Below are 19,982 nucleotides of genomic sequence, written 5' to 3' on the forward strand. Positions count from 1 at the left end.
TTCATAGGTGCGGTACTGGACACAACCGTATGTCGTGCATTCCCTCCCCCTCAAAGGATTCGCGACATACGGGAGATGATTCCTTTGTTTTACAATGGAGCGGTCGTTCCAGTCCTGAAGGTCCTTCGCCTGCTCGGTCTGATGGCTTCATGCATTCTGTTGGTCAACCATGCACGCTGGCACATGAGGGCGCTCCAGTGGTGTCTCCGCAGGCAGTGGTATCAGCACAGCGGAGACCTCAGGGAGTCAGTGAGGATCTCCAGAGAAGCTGCAGCGGATCTGTCTTGGTGGGGCGTGGAAGGCAATCTGTCCCAAGGAAAGCCTTTTCAACTTCCCCCATCGGTGGCCACGGTGATAACGGATGCATCCACTCTCGGGTGGGGTGCTCATCTGGGGGATCTGGAGGTCAAAGGCCTTTGGTCTCCAGAGGAAAGGTTGCTTCACATCAACCTTCTAGAATTGCGGGCGATACGTTTGGCGCTCAAGGCCTTCCTCCCTTCCCTTCGCAGTCAGTCTGTTCAAGTCCTGACGGACAACACGACTGCGATGTGGTACATCAACAAGCAGGGAGGAGTAGGGTCGCAGTGTCTCTGCAGAGAGGCTCTGCGTCTCTGGTCCTGGGTTCAGGACCATCAGATTTGTCTGATGGCAAATCATCTGGCCGGTGTTCTGAACGTTCGTGCAGACAGTCTCAGTCGGCAGTTCTCTGCCGACCACGAGTGGAGGCTGCACCCGGAGGTGGTTCACGACATCTTTCAGATGTGGGGGACTCCTCGGGTGGACCTGTTTGCCACTCGCGAGAATGCGCACTGCCTGTCGTTCTGCAGTCTCCAGTATCCGATGCAAGGAGCCTTGGGGGACGCGTTTCAGTTGAGTTGGAAAGATCAACTCCTTTACGCGTTTCCCCCCATACCCTTGATTCCTCGGGTTCTGAGGAAGATTCGTCAAGACCGGGCCCAAGTCATATTGGTTGCTCCGGATTGGCCAAGAAGGGTGTGGTATACAGATCTACTCCACCTCTCCTCTCACCCGCCGCTCCGTCTCCCTCTCAGGGCAGACCTCCTCTCTCTGATGGAGGGGCAGGTTTTACACCCCCACCTCCAGACATTGCACCTTCATGCCTGGAGATTGAGCGGGGCAACCTGAATTCCTTTTCCCTCCCGCCTGACGTTGTGGATGTCATCTTGTCAGCCAGGCGTGACTCCACTAAGTCCATCTATTCTTATAGATGGGCGAAATTTGTCACGTGGTGTGGGGAAAGGTCTGTTGATCCTTTGAGGGCCCATTTGTCTAATGTTCTACAATTTGCTCTTTCTTTGGCGCGGCAGGGTCTGGCGGTTGCCACGGTAAAGGGTTACCTGTCGGCGCTGTCGGCTTTTCTCTGCTTGCCTGACCAGCCCTCTCTTTTTAAGTCTCCTGTGGTCTTAAGGTTTTTGAAGGGTCTTACTAATATGTTCCCTCCTTCACCTTTCATTGTGCCTCAGTGGGATTTAAATCTTGTATTGACCTTTTTGATGGGGGCTCCCTTTGAGCCTCTCCACAAATGTCCCATGAGGCTTCTTACCCTTAAGACAGTCTTCTTGGTGGCAATAACCTCGGCAAGGAGGGTTAGTGAGCTTCAAGCTCTTAGCTCCAAGCCCCCATTCCTGACCATTCATGCTGATAGAATGGTTCTTAGGACCAGGGCTGCTTTTCTGCCTAAGGTGGTAACTCCCTTCCATCTAGGACAGTCCATTACCCTACCTACCTTCTATCCTCCCCCTCACCCTTCCAAGGAGGAGGAGAGACTGCACCGTCTGGACCCTAAGAGGGCGGTGTCCTTTTACTTGGACAGATCCAAGGACTTTCGCTTGGAAGACCAGCTCTTCGTTGGATTTGCTGGCTGCAAGAAAGGAAGGGCGGTCCATAAAAGGACGTTATCGAGATGGATCGTCCTCTGCATAAAGATCTGCTACTCTTTGGCCGGTAAGGAACCACCAGAGGGTATAAGGGCTCATTCAACTAGAGCTAAGTCTTCAACCTCAGCATTGGCTAGAGGTGTGCCTGTGGAGGATATTTGTAGGGCGGCGACTTGGTCTTCCCTCCACACTTTCGCGAAGCATTACTGCTTGGATTCCGAAGTGAGGAGGGACGGCCATTTTGCGCGCTCTGTCCTTCAGGATTTCCTGGTTTAGAAGAGTGGACACCCTCCTCCGGGAGTGGGGACTGCTGTGGGACTCTATTCACAAGGTGAGGAATCCACACGGCAGATGTATCTATCAGAAGAACAAGTTACTTACCTTCGGTAACGCTTTTTCTGGTAGATACTATATCTGCCTGTGGATTCCTCACCGACCCACCCGCCTCCCCGTTGTCCACTCTTCTATGCCAGAGTTACTGTAGTGTAATATATATATATATTTTATTGTCAAGGAAATGTTTCAGTTGCTTTCCTGCTTTTGCTTAACACTGTGTGTTTTGCCTTGAGTACTGTGTACTGTGTATACTTGTATATTTCTACTGTCATTGGTCCGTCCGTGTGCCTCGATGGCACGGAAAAAAGGGCGGAACTGATGTCATCACGCCGGCGTGGGCCTATTATAGGCGTCGGTGACGTCAGCGGAGTCGCGAGCGAGGTCGTGTCTCTATGACGTCAGGAGTCCACGTCGGCGCGAGGCTACGAAAAAAGAATTTCCGAATGTTGCTGACGCAAGGGGGTATTCACAAGGTGAGGAATCCACAGGCAGATATAGTATCTACCAGAAAAAGCGTTACCGAAGGTAAGTAACTTGTTCTTTAGCACTCCTACCCTCATAACCTCATTATCATTGGGTTTCTTCTATAGACCGCCCCAGAGAGCTTTTAACTTGGTCACCCCGATATATCCTACATATAACCGGTTCACCGCTCTGTCTGACCTGGAAAGTCAGGACTGACTACCGAGCAAACCTTTGAATACTGTAGTGGGGCCAATAGATTTACAAATGGTCCGTCAGGTTGATATCGAACCTAGGCATATCGATACCCCTCAAAAAGTTTCCTCGGTAGAATCGCTATCAATCTGTCCTGTCATTATCGAACCCAGACCTTCAGATCAAAATCTAAATATACTTAGCTGGAACATTGCAGGTCTAAAATCTAAAATGAATATAGCGGAGTGGATTATCTTGGTTAGTAATTTTGACATCTTAATGTTCCAAGAGACATGGTGTACCAGTGGGTTGTTTCTTGAGGGATTTGTTTGCTACAATAACATTGTACCGAGCCCTGAATTTGGTCGACCTAGTGGGAGATTATCGACATGGATCAATATTACTGCAGGAAGTAATATAAAACCCTTGGAGACAAATTATGGGAACTTTCAGGCAATGATCTATTCACATGGGATCACGTTATGTTTAATACATTTTTATAACAATGATTTTATATCACTGCCCAATAGGAATTTTATTAATTTATTTGAATTTATTGACAATTTGGCAGATGAACAGAGGTATGGCAAATTGGACGGAATCTGTTTGGGGGTGATTTCAATGCACATTTGTACAACGTAACAGATAACCCTGTTGTCACACCTGTCCGGGTAATTCCGTGTAAAAGAGGGGAAGAACTGCATAATCATCTATCCACTCGGGATTTAACCAATGTAATGGACAAGGTTGGATGTGAGTCTGACAAAGGCCTATTGCCTACCTTTAGAGGACGTGGCTGTTCATCTAACATCGACTATGTTTTTATATCCTCCTCCCTTGAGAATTGTTTAGTCAAGGCTGAAGTTTTTGGCATTAGTTACAGTGATCATAACCCAATTTTGACAACTATTAGATTTTTTAATAAATTTATAAAACGGAAGGAAATAGGGGCAAAGAACCTGGTAGCATCGACTGACAAACTCAAAGTGATTTGGAAGGGCATAGATAACAAGGCCATACTTGCACGTACTATAAAATCCTACCCCCTATTGGTGGAGACGTGCTTGTCTAGTAGATGCTCAGGTACAGAGATTGTCAAGGCCTTTACTGGGTTATGCGCTGGCATTAAACATGAAATCTCTAAACATGTCACGAACCCGAGTAAGAACCCTAGATGGTTCGATGGCACTTGTTCCCGGGCCAACAGAGAACTTCGCGAAGCATTAGCTGGGGAACCCAGGGACACGACTTTGGTTAGAGTATTGAGAGAGCGCTATAAGAAAGCAACTAAATCACGCGCAGAGGAGATACTGAAGGAACGGTGGGATTCTCTTGCCCTCGCCTCGCTGCCGCACTTAAAGATGTAACCGAGTTCTGGAGTGAGGTAAAAGCTATGAGGTCTATGGGATTAAACATCACTCCCATAAACTGCAATATAGCTAGTAAGTCATGGGAGGAGCATTTTTCAAAAATATACACAGCCCCCATAATGACCGTTGATAGCCATCTCCCAGTTACTAAGGTCGCTATATCTATAACTGAAGTTGAAGATGCTATACATCAAAGTGCAGGGAATAAAGCGCCGGGTTCGGATGGATTGTCAATTGATCTTATCAAATCTGAACCCGACTTCTGGTCTCCTCTTGCATCACTTCTCGAGCATGAAACAACCTCACACTCCACATGAGAACCTTCTTCACTCTTATTAAATTTAGCATGAAGCTGAAGACCTGGATTTTCAATTTACCAACCTACCATAGGAAGGGCTAGGCACACACATCTGCTCAGTGTAGTTCCTTGACTACTGTTGCACCTGAACAGTATACAAGAGCAAAGACACACACACATTAAGGAACAGTACTTGAAGGACACTGTCTTTTGGAGCAACACAGTAAGAGATCTGATGGTATTGTAAAGGGAGGGACAAGAGTTTGACAGTGGGCCTATTTTGTTTTTTGTTTCCTTTCTTTGTGAGCACATGCAAAAATGGTTTCCAAAGATGGACTTAAAGAATGGGCATGTTTTCAATTCCAAGCAATAGCAACACAATCACATTTTGATTTTGGGACTGAGAATGTACAAAGACTTGTTGAAAAGTATAAAAATGTCCTGGTCAAGTGTGATTGCGAAACACCAGAAGATGCTGTTCGGCAATACAGAGAATATAATTATTTGGTGGCAGAACATGTAAAGGGTGGATTATTTTCCACCGTTCGAGACATGGTGAATTTCACTGTATGCAATGCTGCCCAGTATAGTGTGGTGGCTCAGCTTGTTGATGTCTGGGCGACATTATAAGAATCTAGTGTAGATTGCTAACAAGGATTTAGCCTTTATGAATACTATTAAGAGCAAATTGGGAAAGTGACTAGAGGAAGCATTTGGATATGCTGATGAGGACAAACGCCTACCTCCTGAAGGCGAAAGTTGACATCTATAGAGCTTATCAGCACTGGAAAAATGGCAAGGATTGATGTGAGAAGCGTCCATGTCATCCATCTAGTGATGGCCCTCTCCCACAGTCCATTTTTGCCTGGATGTCACGCATTTCACAAACTATCTCTCAGGCAGGATATCCAGACATTACTCAGTAGCTTGCACATCAAATTGTAAATATGATATGTTATTGTGTATATGTGATCTGTATAGGCTCCTAACAGTTCCCCATCCTATGAACAGCGCTTCTGTTGAGAATTTTTAGTAGAATGTTATAATGGTACCACCGTTGGAGTCCTGTGCTTTTCTAAACCTGAAGTGTACTTGTCTATGTAACCAATTCCTGTCATGGTGTGTATTTCAAAATTGCAAATCTGCCTTAAGACCCTTTAAGTTGCGCAGTAAGTGTGGAAATGCACCATCTTTTCACTTTTTTAAGCAAAAGTTTGGAGTGATATTTGCACTGATAGTTGGCGCTGCACCCATGTGTGGTCTGGTTTCTGGCACACATAGCCTTGGCTGCAGCGCACAGAGACCTTACACTGCTGCACACAGAGGAACATTGCCAAAAATACTGAATTCCTTTTGTAGGTTGCCAAATCATCTGAAAACGCTCTCTGTAAAGATCTGGCCTACACTTCTCAGTGTAAGTGATGCCCATGTATTGGATATACAATCAGTAGGTGTATTGGCAAAAGAAGATTGACCCCAAAGTGCAGTGTACTTATTGATGGGTAAGATCTTGACCAGGTGCACTGCTTCATTCAAATGTATCCCCTTGAACCAAAAACTTTTAAAGTAATTAGGGTTGAAGTATTTCAATAAATACCCATTTGCAGCCTCTCGTAGAGTCATCGGAAACATTGGCAGGTGATCACTAGGTGCATTCGTAGCTAAACAAAACATTCTTTGCGCCCTGTTTGTCCAATAATAGCATTTAAACTATGAAGTGTCCAGCTGGTCTTTTGTACTGCAGTTTCATTACTTGTATTGCCAGTTTGGGTTTCTGATGTCCCCATATAAAACTATATATAACAGATTTGAGTTTGAAGAAAAAAGATTTGGGAATCAAAAGTGGTGTTGACCAAAACAGGTATGAGAATTTTGGAAGAATTTGCATTATAACAATATCTGCGCCAACCAACCAATTAGATAAGTAGTCGATGCCAGTTGTGTAACAAAACTATACACTTTATGAGGAGCTCCATATAGTTTACATCGAAGAAACACTCAACAGCACAGCAATTTGTAACCCCTTCATAAACAGCTTTGGTGAAAATTAGATTATGGACTGGGTCTCCCTTGTAATAAGTTAACTACAAATTAAAACCAAACAAATATGTTAGTAAGGGTGGGTACGGAAATGTATTTATTTTTAAATGAAATTAATACATTTAAATTCATTTTCCAATCCAATCCAAAAATTCTTTATTTCGGTCTTTTTAGACCATAAAAGATACATGCAAGATACATTAAAACAGGACATTAAAAATGATTACATTAGTATAAAACAATAATTAAAAACAATTGCCAAATTGTTACGGACATGATAAAGATAACAAATATATCATGGTTAGGAAAAGCATTTCAAATCCTGATTAAGAGCACAATTCATACTTTTAAGAAACAGATTCATATTGTCAACATTTGTGCCTTTAACAGTTTTTTCCTAATCAACCACATAGCCATAATGCATTTCGCTACTGCAAAAACTATGTGGGGCAGAGTACTGGTTCTCAATACTCTGTGCGCATGCATATGGCTCCTGAATCCCAGGTTCCTACATAGAGGGACCAGCCAGTACTTCCTTGGTCTATGATATGCAGGACAAAAGAAGAGAAAATGGGCTTCATCTTCGTCATGAGAATTACAACCTGGGCAAGTTTTATCGTCGCTCTGGAGCCATTTGCAGGTAAAGGATTTAATAGGCAGAGTGCCATGCCTCCACTGTATAAACAATTTCCTGGCAAAAATGGGGAAAATTATGTCCATAAAACATTCAAAATCATATGTGTTTTTGGATTGTAAAAAACGTTCAGTTAGGGTGCCGTTGTTAGTTGCGGTCAGGATAAGTTCTAGGCTTTTTTCCTTGTGAATTTGGACTAGGCGTTTACGAGAAACCCTCTGGCATCCTTGTTCTGGAGCCTCCCAAAGCTCAGGCAAATCTAAGCGATAGAATTCCTTCTTGACAAATGCCAGCCAGGGAATTCTGTCCCGCTTGTTCAGATCCATTACATGGGTAAGTTCACTCCTATATTGTGTAAGCTCACTGGTGGACCAGAGCCTATGCCAGAATCTTAATGGCTTGGACTCTAGCTCGGCAGCGATGGACGGTAAACCCACGTCCAGTCTTAAGGGAAGCAAAGGAGTGCCACGTGGGAGGGCCAGCAGACGTCTAAGAAAGGTGTTTTCCACTAGCGCGAGATCTTTCCCCGCTTTATGCCCCCACAGCTCGCTGCCATAAGATGCTGCCGCTTTTGCTTGTGTCTTATACATTTCCAGTGCAGGACTTATGGGTTTGAAGGTGGAAGTATTTACGACCTTCAAGATTGCACCAGATAGTTGCGACAACTTTAGCCTAGATCTGGCTATTTGGGGGCCCCAGGATAAATTCTCGTGCAGTGTTACCCCCAGATATTGGAAAGTTGTAACCCTTTCCAAAATGGCTGAGCCCAGAGTGGGATTGGGTCTGGCTTTTGGGGATGGATTAAAGATCATGAACTTGGTCTTCTCTGTGTTGATCTCTAGACCGTGTTGACTACAGAAAAGACCAAATCCATCTAAAATCCGTTGGATCCCCATTGGGGATTTGGAAAGCAGGAGCGTGTCGTCAGCAAACATAATAGCTGGCCCCCTCCTGCCTGCCAAAAATTGGGCGTCATTGTCCTCAACATTATCAAGGTGGGATATAACGCTGTTAACAAAGAGGCAAAACAGGGTCGGCGCCAAGACGCAGCCCTGCCGTACCCCTCTGAGAACAGGAAACCTTGAAGACAATGCGCCGTCCCTCCCACACCTGAAATTAATTTTTAATTCCGATTTATTTTGAGCTGTAAGTAGGCTGTCTCTTTTTTAATTGATTGGTTTCAAGAATACGATTAATTCCTTTAAATTCTTTTTACATTTATAGTTTACGTTAAAGTGCATTTAGTTCATTTTCTAAAATAAATTAACCATATTACATTTCCCTATAATTTGATGATCTCCACTGCAGTAGTGGAGATCTCTAACAGGTGAAAGGTTACTGCAAGTAACTATTCACTTGTACATTTATTTATAGTAGGCCCCACCCCCTCAGACATGTAGAGACATGTAAGACTACATCTAGGTTTAAATCTCCACTCGGATATGGTGAATAGCTAGAAAGTCGAGGGTAGGAAGCTGGTTCTCTCTATAGTGTACTAAAAAGAAGTACACTGTGCGGAGAGTCCAATGAGTCCCCAATTGGTTGACAGAGGCAAAAGTAGGTAATACTAAAACTCTCTTTGTGGTAGTGTGAACGAGCAGTTAGGGTTATCAGAGGGTATTGCTAAGCATTCGTTGTACTCACAGAGGCAATAAAGCGGGCACACTCAAAGACTAAATAAGACCAATTTACAAAAATACAAATTCAATTTATATATATTTTCAAACCAAGAACTACTTTCAAAGGTAAGTACTGTATTTCTTATGAATTTTCATAGCTAAGCAAATAGTTCAAAGTGGTGCGCAATTAAGCACCATACAATTCTGTGGGAGGAAAAAGAAGGTAGGTAAAGTGCGCAGCACAGACAGTTGTACAGGGTCACCTACCCGGTTTAGAGTAGCAGTAAGTCATTGTCCAATGTTCTACCAACAGTTCATCAGGTGCGTTCCGAATTCCCACGGGAGCAGGATTTTGGTTGAGTTGGTAGCCGGTGCGACGGAGAAGAGGAGCCTTCTAAAAACAGGCTGCACAGGGAGACTTGAAAGCAAGTCCGAGAGCTCCCAAACAGGGGCTAGTGTCACAAGGGCCTTAGGGACAAGGAAGCACAGCTGGTTTGTCGTTACCCAGGCTGAGTGGGCTGGGTGCAGAGCAGGTAGGTTGGCCGGCCCGATGCGTAAAGGTGCTCCTCTCGGTCAGGAGCCAACAGCTGGCAGAGGCAAATCCTGAACTGCTGGTTCACTCACAAATTGGGTCTCATGGGTCTTGATGTCCCTTGACGGCTGCAGGGCTCTGGTACAATTAGAGTCCCAATTGGACTCTTCAATGTTTGCCTTGGTTGCAGGGCATCCAGTACCCCGGGGATTTGTACTGCATGGCTCCCGTCGGTCCTGGTGCCTCCACTCTCAGTAGGGAGATGGATTTAACCTTCCAGAGTACGAGTACCTCTTCCTGGTTGGTTGCCATACCACTCGGGCCGGGGAGTTGCAAGTCGATGGATCGGACTCTGCAGTTTCGGTGCCTGAGTTCTCTAGGGGAGTAGCTCCTCTACTCCACGGGAGTTCTTGGGCAGTTTGAGATGGCTGGTAGTCTTCTGGGGTTCTTAGAAGCCACACAGCAGCAAGACGAGACAGTTCACCTTGATTGCCGAGTCTTGAGGCAAGAGTGCACGCCAAAACTCAGCGGCAGGACTTAGTTCTCGGGTTCTGCAGCTCTTCTTTGTCCTCTTCATTTTTAGGTCCATCCAATATGAAGTTCTTGGTTGAGGGCTACCACCTTAATACTCAATTTAGGGGTGTTAATGTAAGTACCAGGTAGTAGCCAATAGGCTACCTACGTTAGGGTGACTACACCCTCTATATGACCACTTTCTGTGGGAAGTTGACATAACCCTGGCCCTTATAGGCTACTTCTCTCCATCCCAAGATGGAATAGTCTAAAAAAGGGGGTCCACATCAGCTTCCTACCTTAGGAGTGGTGCTGGCCTGGTGTTGGCACACCTCCTAATCCAACTAATCTTCCTGACTGTCCTCCCGCCGAAATGTGGGGAAAGGACAGGGGGGTTGGCATCTTCCATTAGCTGGAGAGGCCTGGGTCGAATTTCAAAGGCTACATGGCCTTTGAGACTTTCCACTCTGGAAGGCAGTTCCTGCTTGGATGAGGTGTGAACACATCCACTCAGAGCAGGCTTTGTCCCAGCCTCTGATCTGAGAGCGAAGGCTCTCATCCAAGGAGACCAGAAATATGTCTAGTGGTGGCAAGCTGGTTGAAACCAGTCAGTCAACACACTAGTAGTCAGTAGGTTTTCTGGGGGCACCTCTATTGTGCACTCTGTGTGCATTTATTAAAATATCCAACACTGGCGTCAGTGTGGGTTTATTAAGACGAGACTTTTGATACCATACACCTTGGGGTACAGTGAAGCCATCATGGATCTGGGTAACTCGAAATGATAAGTGTCTAGCCCATATACTCGTTATAGCTTCCCTGTTCACATACAATGTTTAAGAATTGACTTAGATATTGCAGGGTCATACCTGCTCCGGCAGATATGTCCACACATAGGGTATAGTGCACCTGCCTTCAGACGGTAAGGCCTGCTGTAGGGGCGACTTAGCTATATCTCATGCAGTGTCTGCAGGCATGGCACACATGGCTGTGTGCCATGTAGACTCTTTGGTTTTGTCTGCACCAAGACACACAGCTGGCAACTGCAGTTTTTATGATCTTAGTGAGGGGTCCCTAGGGTGGCACAATTTTTGCTGCAGCCCTAGTGGACCCTCCTTAAGTCCAAGGCCCTAGGTACCAGGGGTACCACTTACTAAGGACTTGCAAGGGATCCCAAAGGGTTTGCCAATTGTGGAACAATCCTACGGTTTAGTGAAAGAACACTAGTGCTCGGGACCTGGTTGGCAGGAACCCAGCACACGTTCAGTCAAAATTGCACCACATACTAAGTGAAAAGAGGGGGTACTGCAACAAAAACTCTGTTTCCTACATGGAGGGCTACACTTACGTTCAGAAGCAAATGTATTCATGTAAATCTACCTTTGTGAATCAGACCCTCATGTTTTAGGAGATTTAGGATGCTGTATGTGGATCTAAACATCCCCTTTGCTTAATGCTTGGTTGGTGTGAATGTTGGTGTTTTCAGTTTATGACTTGTCGGATATAGTTTTCTATAAAGCAATGAAGGTTGTATAGGTGAAACCATGCTGCTTGTGTGGTGGCTGTTGATTGAGTGTGAAGTAGAGCATGTTGGCTCATTTTATGATCTGGGTTTCAGTGTTCACCATTCCCTGCACTGTTTTTTTCAAATCAATCTTGTTAACCTATTCTTGTCTGTCTTCTGTGTGAATACTTGTAAGGTAGAAGACTGAAAAGATTTCATTTGAAATTATATTTGAGTAATTGCATATCTATGACGTATTGGTGTCATATAAATTTGAAATTTGTTTTGACTTATGCTGTATTATTCAGTGGGGCTGTAGTGCTTATGTAGATAAGATCTTGGTGGACAGTTCTTTGTTAAAAAAGTATATCTACATTTTTTAAACAATGTAATTGGTATACACATTGCCTATTTACCTTTAAATTAAAAACATCTATCAGTGGGTTGTATTACTATTTGTTAAAATGAAAGAAAAAAGCTAAGAGGAAGGGGCCTGACATTACTCTGAATTGGGAGTGGCAGTCCAGAACAATAAGTGGGCAGTGTCATGGCAGGTTTTAAGGTTTTGACTGAGAAGAATAATGTAGCGTGTGGAGCACTGGTTTTTAACCAGCTGGAAGAGATACACAGCTAAGTGTTTTAACTAGCGGCAAGGACCTGAAGCGGTTACTCAGTTAACAAATTCTAATCATCTTTCAATAGGTTGTTGTATTGCACAGCTGCAATCGTTTGTGATTTGGTACTCCTTTCTGATGGTGGAAATTACTATGAAGAAAAATAACACAGTTTTAATTTACGCGAAGATCTGTACATATTATTAATGATCACTGGTCAGTAATGAATTGTGGCAAAAATCCTATAATCCAGAGTTGAGATTTAGATAATGGGTGATATTCAGTCGTGCCGATTCTGCTATTGTAAACTCACTTTGGTAGGTTTGCTTTTGTTAGTTACTTACCTATGGCTTAGAAAAGATTGACGATTTTGGCAACTTTTTTAGAATATGGCTTACGGGTTCACTATATACTGTTCCAGCAAAGAATCAGTTTAAAGGTGTGAAGATGACAATTATTTGCAAAACCGTGATTCATTGGTTTTGACCCTGCTCTCATAATTGTCTCCTAAAAATAATCTTAATTATTACCTGACATTTTCATTTTAAATGCTTGTGAGGTTGTCCACTCAAAAGTCTAAAAAGCACTGTTTTAGGACTCGATTAGGCCATCACAATTGGGTTCTTCAGTGTTCCTGCCTAATGATTTAAAATAGGCAAATCCAAACAAAATGAGCATTTCGAATATTTAATTATTAATATTTATTTTATTCAGGAGAGGAAGAAGTTTGGACCTCTTGGCTGGAACATATGCTATGAATTCAGCGACAGTGACAGGGAGTGTGCTTTACTGAATCTAAATCTTTATTGTCAAGAAGGGAAATTACCTTGGCCAGCACTTATCTACATCACAGGTAGATGAACGTTACTTTGATTTATCACATTTCTTTGTATTCCATTGGTTGCTTAGAAATGACAAGTGTCCCATAACCTAATTAAATATTATGTTACTGCATGAAGCATAGTTACACTGTACTAAAACATGTATTTGCAAAGGCAGAACCTAATTTTAACATGTAAACATATACTTAGTTCTCTGGGTCAACCCTCTTGTTTTATGTCTCCACACACCAAGGTGATTCTGTATAAAATCTGACTTTGAATTGCTTCCTTTATTTTGATCACTACCGTGATCCAAAAATGCGTGTTTAAGAGGGCTAGTCATAGGCTTCTATGTAGTAGCCAAAGTGGACTAAGCTGCCGCAATATGGTTTTTGCTTATAGAAATTCACAACTGTCAAAAGAACAAGGAGGAAGTGGGAGAATTAGGACAGGTTCTGAAGGTGATCCTAAGTTCTGTGGTCATGGAGTATCCTACGTTTTTATAAGTGGTCATGTTGTACAGAGTCTACAGTTTCTATCTGAAAAGTTTCAACAATGTGAATTCAGGATGTACATTATGTAAACTATAGACCCAAGCTATAACAAAACCTGTAATATAAGCCTGTATCATACAGGGAGCATGGCTATTCAAATAGCAACAAGATAGTCACGAAGCAGCGGCACACTTTGCTTTAATGGAGTAAATGAATATGGGTTTATTAGTTAGTCACGTGAAGTGGTATAGGGCTATAGAAGTAAGACATAGAAAAAAGAAGAGTGGGCACCACATGATGTAAATATCATAGATGCTGTGAGGCTAAATAAAAATAAAGTACATCAATATATATAATGTAAATGTAATACTGATCATTTCTAGGTGAAATTACATATGGAGGACGAGTCACTGATGCTTGGGATCAAAGATGCTTACGGACAGTGCTAAAACGGTTCTTTTCTCCTACTACACTTGAAGATAGCTATAAGTATTCTGATTCAGGTAATAGGATTTCTTTTTTAATATTTTAAAGGCAATATTTATATATATAATGCAATATTATAGTTACAAATGTCTGTCCTATTTCAAATTTTCCATTCCTTGTAAAAGTAACAGAGACTCATATCTGAAAGAAACAGTTATGCATAGATTCCTTACCTTAGAATTACCCTCAGGCATCAGACTGGATCCGGAAAGTTTTTTGTCAACAGTACCCCTGCGCGTCAAAAGGTGGGGTCGGTTGGCTCCACATTCGTCGTTTGCTTCATGGTCGCTGGGATGATGTGGCAGTAGATACATAGACGCCGCCCTCACGTGCTGAAGTCAGTTCTTTCTTTTTCCTCGCCAGCCAGCACAGATCCGGGGAGAGCGGTACCTCCAGTCATTTTTTGACTGACTTTTTGGTGACTTTTGTTGACACCGTTTTTGAGTTTTCAACTCCTGGTGCACGTCAGGGATGCCCGGCTTCAAGGCTTGTGGTTCCTGTAGCCGACTGATGTCAGTGACTGATCTGCATCACGTTTGCCTATTCTGCCTGGAGCTCGACCAAAACCCCAAGTCGTACTCTGACTGCCGGACAATGGATCAGAAGTCTTTGCGGGAGTGGTCCCGAAAGCTTCTTGAGGCCCGGCAGTGACTCTGCGCCACTTGAGTTCCCAGCCACGTAGGAGGTGGAGGGATGGTTGCTGAGTCACCATCATTCTTCCAAGTCTTTGCACTCGGGGTCAGGTAAGTCGAAACACAAGAAGAAGTCGAAGAAGCATCGTCGCTCTTTGACTTCTCCCTGTCCTTCGGCCGTCGCGTCGATGGATGTGAGTGGTACCCTTTCCGTGGCTCCGCTCTGGGTTTCCCTCCCTTTCCGGGACCTGTAGCGACCCCTGCCCAGCTTTGTCAATTTTACAAAGCAATGCATGCCATCTTTGGGCAGCCCGACTCCGCTGGCACGTCTTCAACGCCACGCGGCTCCATCCTCAGCACCTCAGGGTCCCCTTGGTTCCGGGTCTGGATCCATATCGGCACCGGTCAACCTACTTACATCTCCCCGGCGCCGTTTCCACCTCTACCACGTCCGCACGGGGAAGCCAGTGGTCTGGATACATCACCAGACCATGGCATATTGTCTCCTCCTAACATCGCTACTGAGGAGGGAGCGTCTGACGCCGTGGTGTTGAGTAGGGCGGCCGAGGCTCTCAATCTTGAGCTACCTACAGTGGCAGTCAGGACTAATCTCCTGACAGAGGTGCTCCAACCGGCAGCGAGCTCCTCAGAGCCCCTGCTGCCATTTAATGAAGCCCTCACTGACATCCTTTTGGGCACCTGGTCCAGGCCCAACACAGGGGCTCCTGTGGATAGGATGATTGCACAACGCCACCGCCAGGCTCCGGGCAACCCCACTTTCCTCTCCCAAAACCCACGCCTGAGAGCTTGGTGGTCCAAGCCTACACCTCCAAAGGCGCATTCTCTAACGCACCACCTGATAGGGAATCCAAAAAGCTGGACCATCTTGGGAAGATGATGTTTTCTTTCTCCAGCTTGAGACTGCGGTCGGTAAACATTGCATGCTGGTTGGGCCGTTACACCCACTCCGTGTGGGATGCGGTGGCACAAGTGCTGCCCCAGTGCCCGGAGGAGGCTCGGGCCAAACTCTCCCTTGCAGTTGCTAAAGGGAGAGACACAGTGAAGTTTACCATCCACTGTGGGCTGGATACCGCCGACTCACTATTCATGACGGTTTCCACGTCAGGATTGATAAGGCCTGACATAGGGGTGACTGATAGGTTTATATGTGAGTGATATAAGGTAGATATAGGGAACCTATATCTAAGTAAGGGATGCATACACCACCTTACACAGGCTGCAGTAGCAGACCTGTTGTGTCATTTTGGAAGGCTTCCCAGGGGTGGCATAATACATGCTTCCGCCCCTGGTAGGCATCTGGGGTACCTATGCCCTTGGTACCTGAGGTACCATATACCAGGGACTCATAAGGGTACCCCAGTAACCAAACTGGAGTGTACCTAAAGTACTTGGAGTCATTTTAGAGAGGAAGCAGCTAGGCTGGGGTCCTGGATAACAGGGCCCCAGCCAGACTAAAGTTGAAAAACAGTGAAACATCCCAAAATGTGGGGGTAACTATAAGAACAGATCCTACTCTCCTACATAACCTATGTTTCTTACAGATATATCATTACCGAAGGTAAGTAAGTTGTTTGTTAATGCCATTCTAACTTTCTTATTAGATAAAAATCACATTCTGGTCATTTCCCAGAATGGTTTTAGGTCACAGCACAGTACTGAGTCAACTCTTCTCGCAGTCACCGAGCAACTCCGCAGCGTCTTAGATGAAGATAGTTGCTCTGTACTGATTCTACTTGACCTAAGTGCCGCTTTTGACACGGTTTGTCACAACATCCTGCTCCAGTGCCTGCGAGAAATTGGGGTTGTTGGCTCTCCTTTTACCTGGTTTTCATCTTTCCTTGCACACTGCTCTTTTTCTGTGGTGTCTCTGCCTTTTAGCTCCAACTGGCACACTTTATACTACAGTGTCCCCAAGGGGTCCTCCCTGAGCCCCACGTTGTTTAATATCTACATTCCTCCATTGGCTCAGGTGGTGAAATCTCTGGGGTTCGCGCTGATGTCTTATGCTGACGACACCCGGCTTGGTTCTCTTTTCCCGACAATCCTTCATCAGATCCGGGTAACTTCCAAAAAGGTATAAAGGCTGTTGCAGAATGGATGGTGGATAATTGTTTACAGCTGAATACCAACAAGTTGAAAATTCTTCTCGTACTCAAAGACGTTTACGCCTGGGGAGACCACTGGTGGCGCTCGTCACTTGGGACTTTCCCCTGTCCCAAGTCAGTGGTTAAGAATTTAGGTGTTTGGTTCGATAATGCCCTAACATTTGAAGCACAGGCGAAAGCTCTGGCAGGCGCCTCTTTTGGGCTACTACGTGGTCTCAACCCAATTCTGTTTTTATTTTATCCCCACACTTGTCAAGTCATCGTTAAGGCTGTTGTCTCCCAATTGGGAAACTGCAACATCATTTTCCTTAGAGCAAATAAGCCTGTGATTAAAAGGCTCAAGTTGGCTCAAAATGCAGTTAAAAGTTTGCTGTTTTCCCATTATAAATACTGCTCAGCTGCAGATGCGATTCACAAATTACACTGGCTCCAGGTGGATAAGCGTATTCAGTTTAAGGCACTGTGCATGCATTATAAGATCTTCTTTTTTCAGGGGGCCCCTATCTTATCTAATTTGTTGATTCCATACCTCCTCTCACGGTCCTTGCACTCTGCTGATCATAAATTAGCCTTTGTGCCACTTGTTAGAGCAATGGCGGGTGGTCGGTCTTTTCACGCTAAAGCCCCTGCCCTCCAGGATGTCCTCACTCTTCCTTTGGGGGGAGGAGTTGGCCTAACGGCTAGGGCGGTCAACCTTGGATCTGGGGAACTGGGTTCGAGTCTCACCAATGATGCTGAACATCCCGTGATTCTGGGCAAATCACTTAATCTCCCCGTGCCTAACAATTTTTTTTTAAATGCATGTGTCTTCAGGTAATGTAACTGGTGCTATGTAAAGCGCACTGATACCTGATTCGAATCTAGTTCGCGCTATATAAAACTCTGTAAAAAAAAAAAAGGCGCCTGCAGAACCACTTATCCTTTAGGAAATCGCTGAAGACCTGGTTGTTCACCATCTAAGTGTCCTGCTGTTCATCATCTTTTCAGGGTCTCTCTCTCACAGTTGTGGCTTTTTGATGACACTAGAGCTGGGACGCCTCGTTGTTGAGGCAGCCATGCGCTTTACAAATCACATAACAAAACAATGGTATTATTCAAGAGGCTACTCAAGACCTAGCTGTTTGACATGTAGCGCCCCCCCCCCCCCTTTTTTCCCCTAGCGCCTTGAGACCCTCACGGGTAAGTAGTGTGCTCTACAAATTCTTGATTGATTGATTATTATTATACAACAGATTATTTACAAATAGAAATACAATTTTCCAGTCAGTATTTCTTCTCTATGAAAAAGTAAAATTTGTTGTTGTATGGTATTGCTGGTTTTTTAACTCTGTGCACTAAGGTATTGCTGTCCAGGCCCCAGATTATGTGCTTTGACCCCAAAATGTGGTACATTAGCTAACCCTCCATTTACATATTTAACTCTACAATAAGGCCATAATATATGGTGCAGGGAAATAATCAATGCCATGGAAAGGTAAACGTGGCCTCTAGACTACAGCACTTATTCTTCTATCCACTAGAGTGACAAAGAAATCATAGCTTCAGGCATACCTGTGTAGCCTGTCGCCTACTCTGCAGCTTTTATTTCTTCATATGTATCTATGAAAATACCCCTTTATATCAGCAAAGAACCACCACTGTTAAATATTAAATAAGTTATCCCTTAGTAGGCCTTTAGCCACAAGGTAGGGTGCCTAGTATATATATTTTTTTTAAACAACTTTTATTGTCAGATTGCACACAGTTTGCCATGCTCTTCGTACCAGAGATAACTGCAGGTCAAATCTACAACATCAAGTGGTTGGCAATCTACTTTTCTTCTGGATTATGAAAGCATCAAACATAACAATCCTAGGCCCACCCCCTAAACCACCCTCCCCCTCCCAGGATCCCACCCACCCCGGTCACACGGTTCCATCACCCGTCTCATGTACATCATACTCTGAGTTGCCAATGTGCAGGGGTGCCTAGTATTTAATGAGGTACATGCAAGAATTTAATGTTGGCATGTACCTAGAGTGACTAGCCCTCAAAAGTTATTTTCACTGTTAGGACTGTAGCTGTCATATGAGAAACTCTAAAGTTCAGATAAAATTATAAGTCTTCTAACTTTGGATTGGGATAAGGTCCAGAGGTGAATAAACCACTATTTTCAATATTAATTAAAAACGAAATTCATTGGGGAAGTCTGATATTTAGTACATATTTAGGAAAAGTGACTTTTACAAAGTTATACTTTACCTGCCTAAACCTCTAGCAGACTATTTATCATTAGTCTGCAACTGGACCCTTTCAATGCTTTCCCTTAAAGTTAGTAAACTGAGCAGGAATATAGACTTAGGAATGCCTGATGGTGAGGAATGTGACTCCTCAGCTGGGGACGGAGAGCTGGGAAGCATCCATGGAATTCATTAATTTGAGAGGGACCAGGGTGTAAAGGGAGCCCTGAAGAAAGAAAGCCTTCTGCTCCTTAGGCCATCTGTCACCAGTTTGTCACCAGGCTAGAGCTGGTCCCATAACCAGTTTGGCGTGGCTAAAGAGGATGAGACTGCTCATTTCCCTAAACAGACCCCTCACTAGCATGCAAGCTCCCTTCAGCGGCAGAAAGATTCTGCAATATTGTATTTGCCTCAAAAGAGTGAACTGTGGGATAGTTTACTGTTAGGCAAACCGGATGTGCTGTCTGCAAAAGTGGGAGAGTTTGCCCCATAACATTTTTCCATTGTTTAGGGACTGTCCCGGAGTCACCTCCCCCACTAATTCGTGAATTGTACAAAAATGACACACCCCCCATAGCTCATCCTAACACAACTGGACCTGGGGACGAACAGAAGAGGACTAGACCTTCTCTCTGTGATCTGTGTGGAAAACTAAATAGCTGGCCCTGCTCTAATGTGCACTCTGGACTGAGAAGTTGATTCCATGGGTCAGATGTCTAACCTACAGTGTGGGTGCAGGGGCACATGAAGTCACAAGAGGCTTTCCTCCTGAAGTTATCAGTTAGCCAGTAGTAACTGGTCCTGGACTGGACTCTACTGGTGGCCTCTGTTGGATAGAATCCTCGTAAGCTCTTAAATACTTATGCATCTGTATAGTCTCAGAAACATAAGTTCTGATTCAGAATCAACAAAATTAACAGGTCACCCATAATAATCCTTCTTATTAGTGGGTGACTGGCATTTGGATCATATCTGAAGGTGATGTTGAGAAAGCAGGAAATATAAATCCTTTTTTAAAATGAGATAAGTAGAATTAGTTTGTGTAGCGCTTCCTGAAAATAAATGATTCCATGATTTGGATTTTTTAAAGATCTGAGATTCCAATCAAAGAGATTATGCATTTAGAAGTCCACAAGATCTACCTGAGATGCTGAATTTGTGTGAATAGTCTTCCTCTATGCAAAGCCTT

General features: G+C 44.3%; 1 protein-coding gene across 1 annotated transcript in view; it reads left to right on the forward strand.

Annotated features, from left to right (window-relative positions):
• LOC144818685 (dynein axonemal heavy chain 6-like) overlaps window positions 1-19,982 on the forward strand; it is a 1,395,111-nt gene that overhangs the window by 1,095,184 nt on the left and 279,945 nt on the right. The window contains exons 29-30 of the mRNA XM_078676337.1: window positions 12,730-12,868; window positions 13,714-13,833. Coding sequence (XP_078532463.1) covers window positions 12,730-12,868; window positions 13,714-13,833 — 259 coding nt within the window. The remainder of the gene's footprint in view (window positions 1-12,729; window positions 12,869-13,713; window positions 13,834-19,982) is intronic.

Source organism: Lissotriton helveticus, chromosome 2_1, assembly GCF_964261635.1.
Source record: "Lissotriton helveticus chromosome 2_1, aLisHel1.1, whole genome shotgun sequence".
NCBI lineage: Eukaryota > Metazoa > Chordata > Amphibia > Caudata > Salamandridae > Lissotriton > Lissotriton helveticus.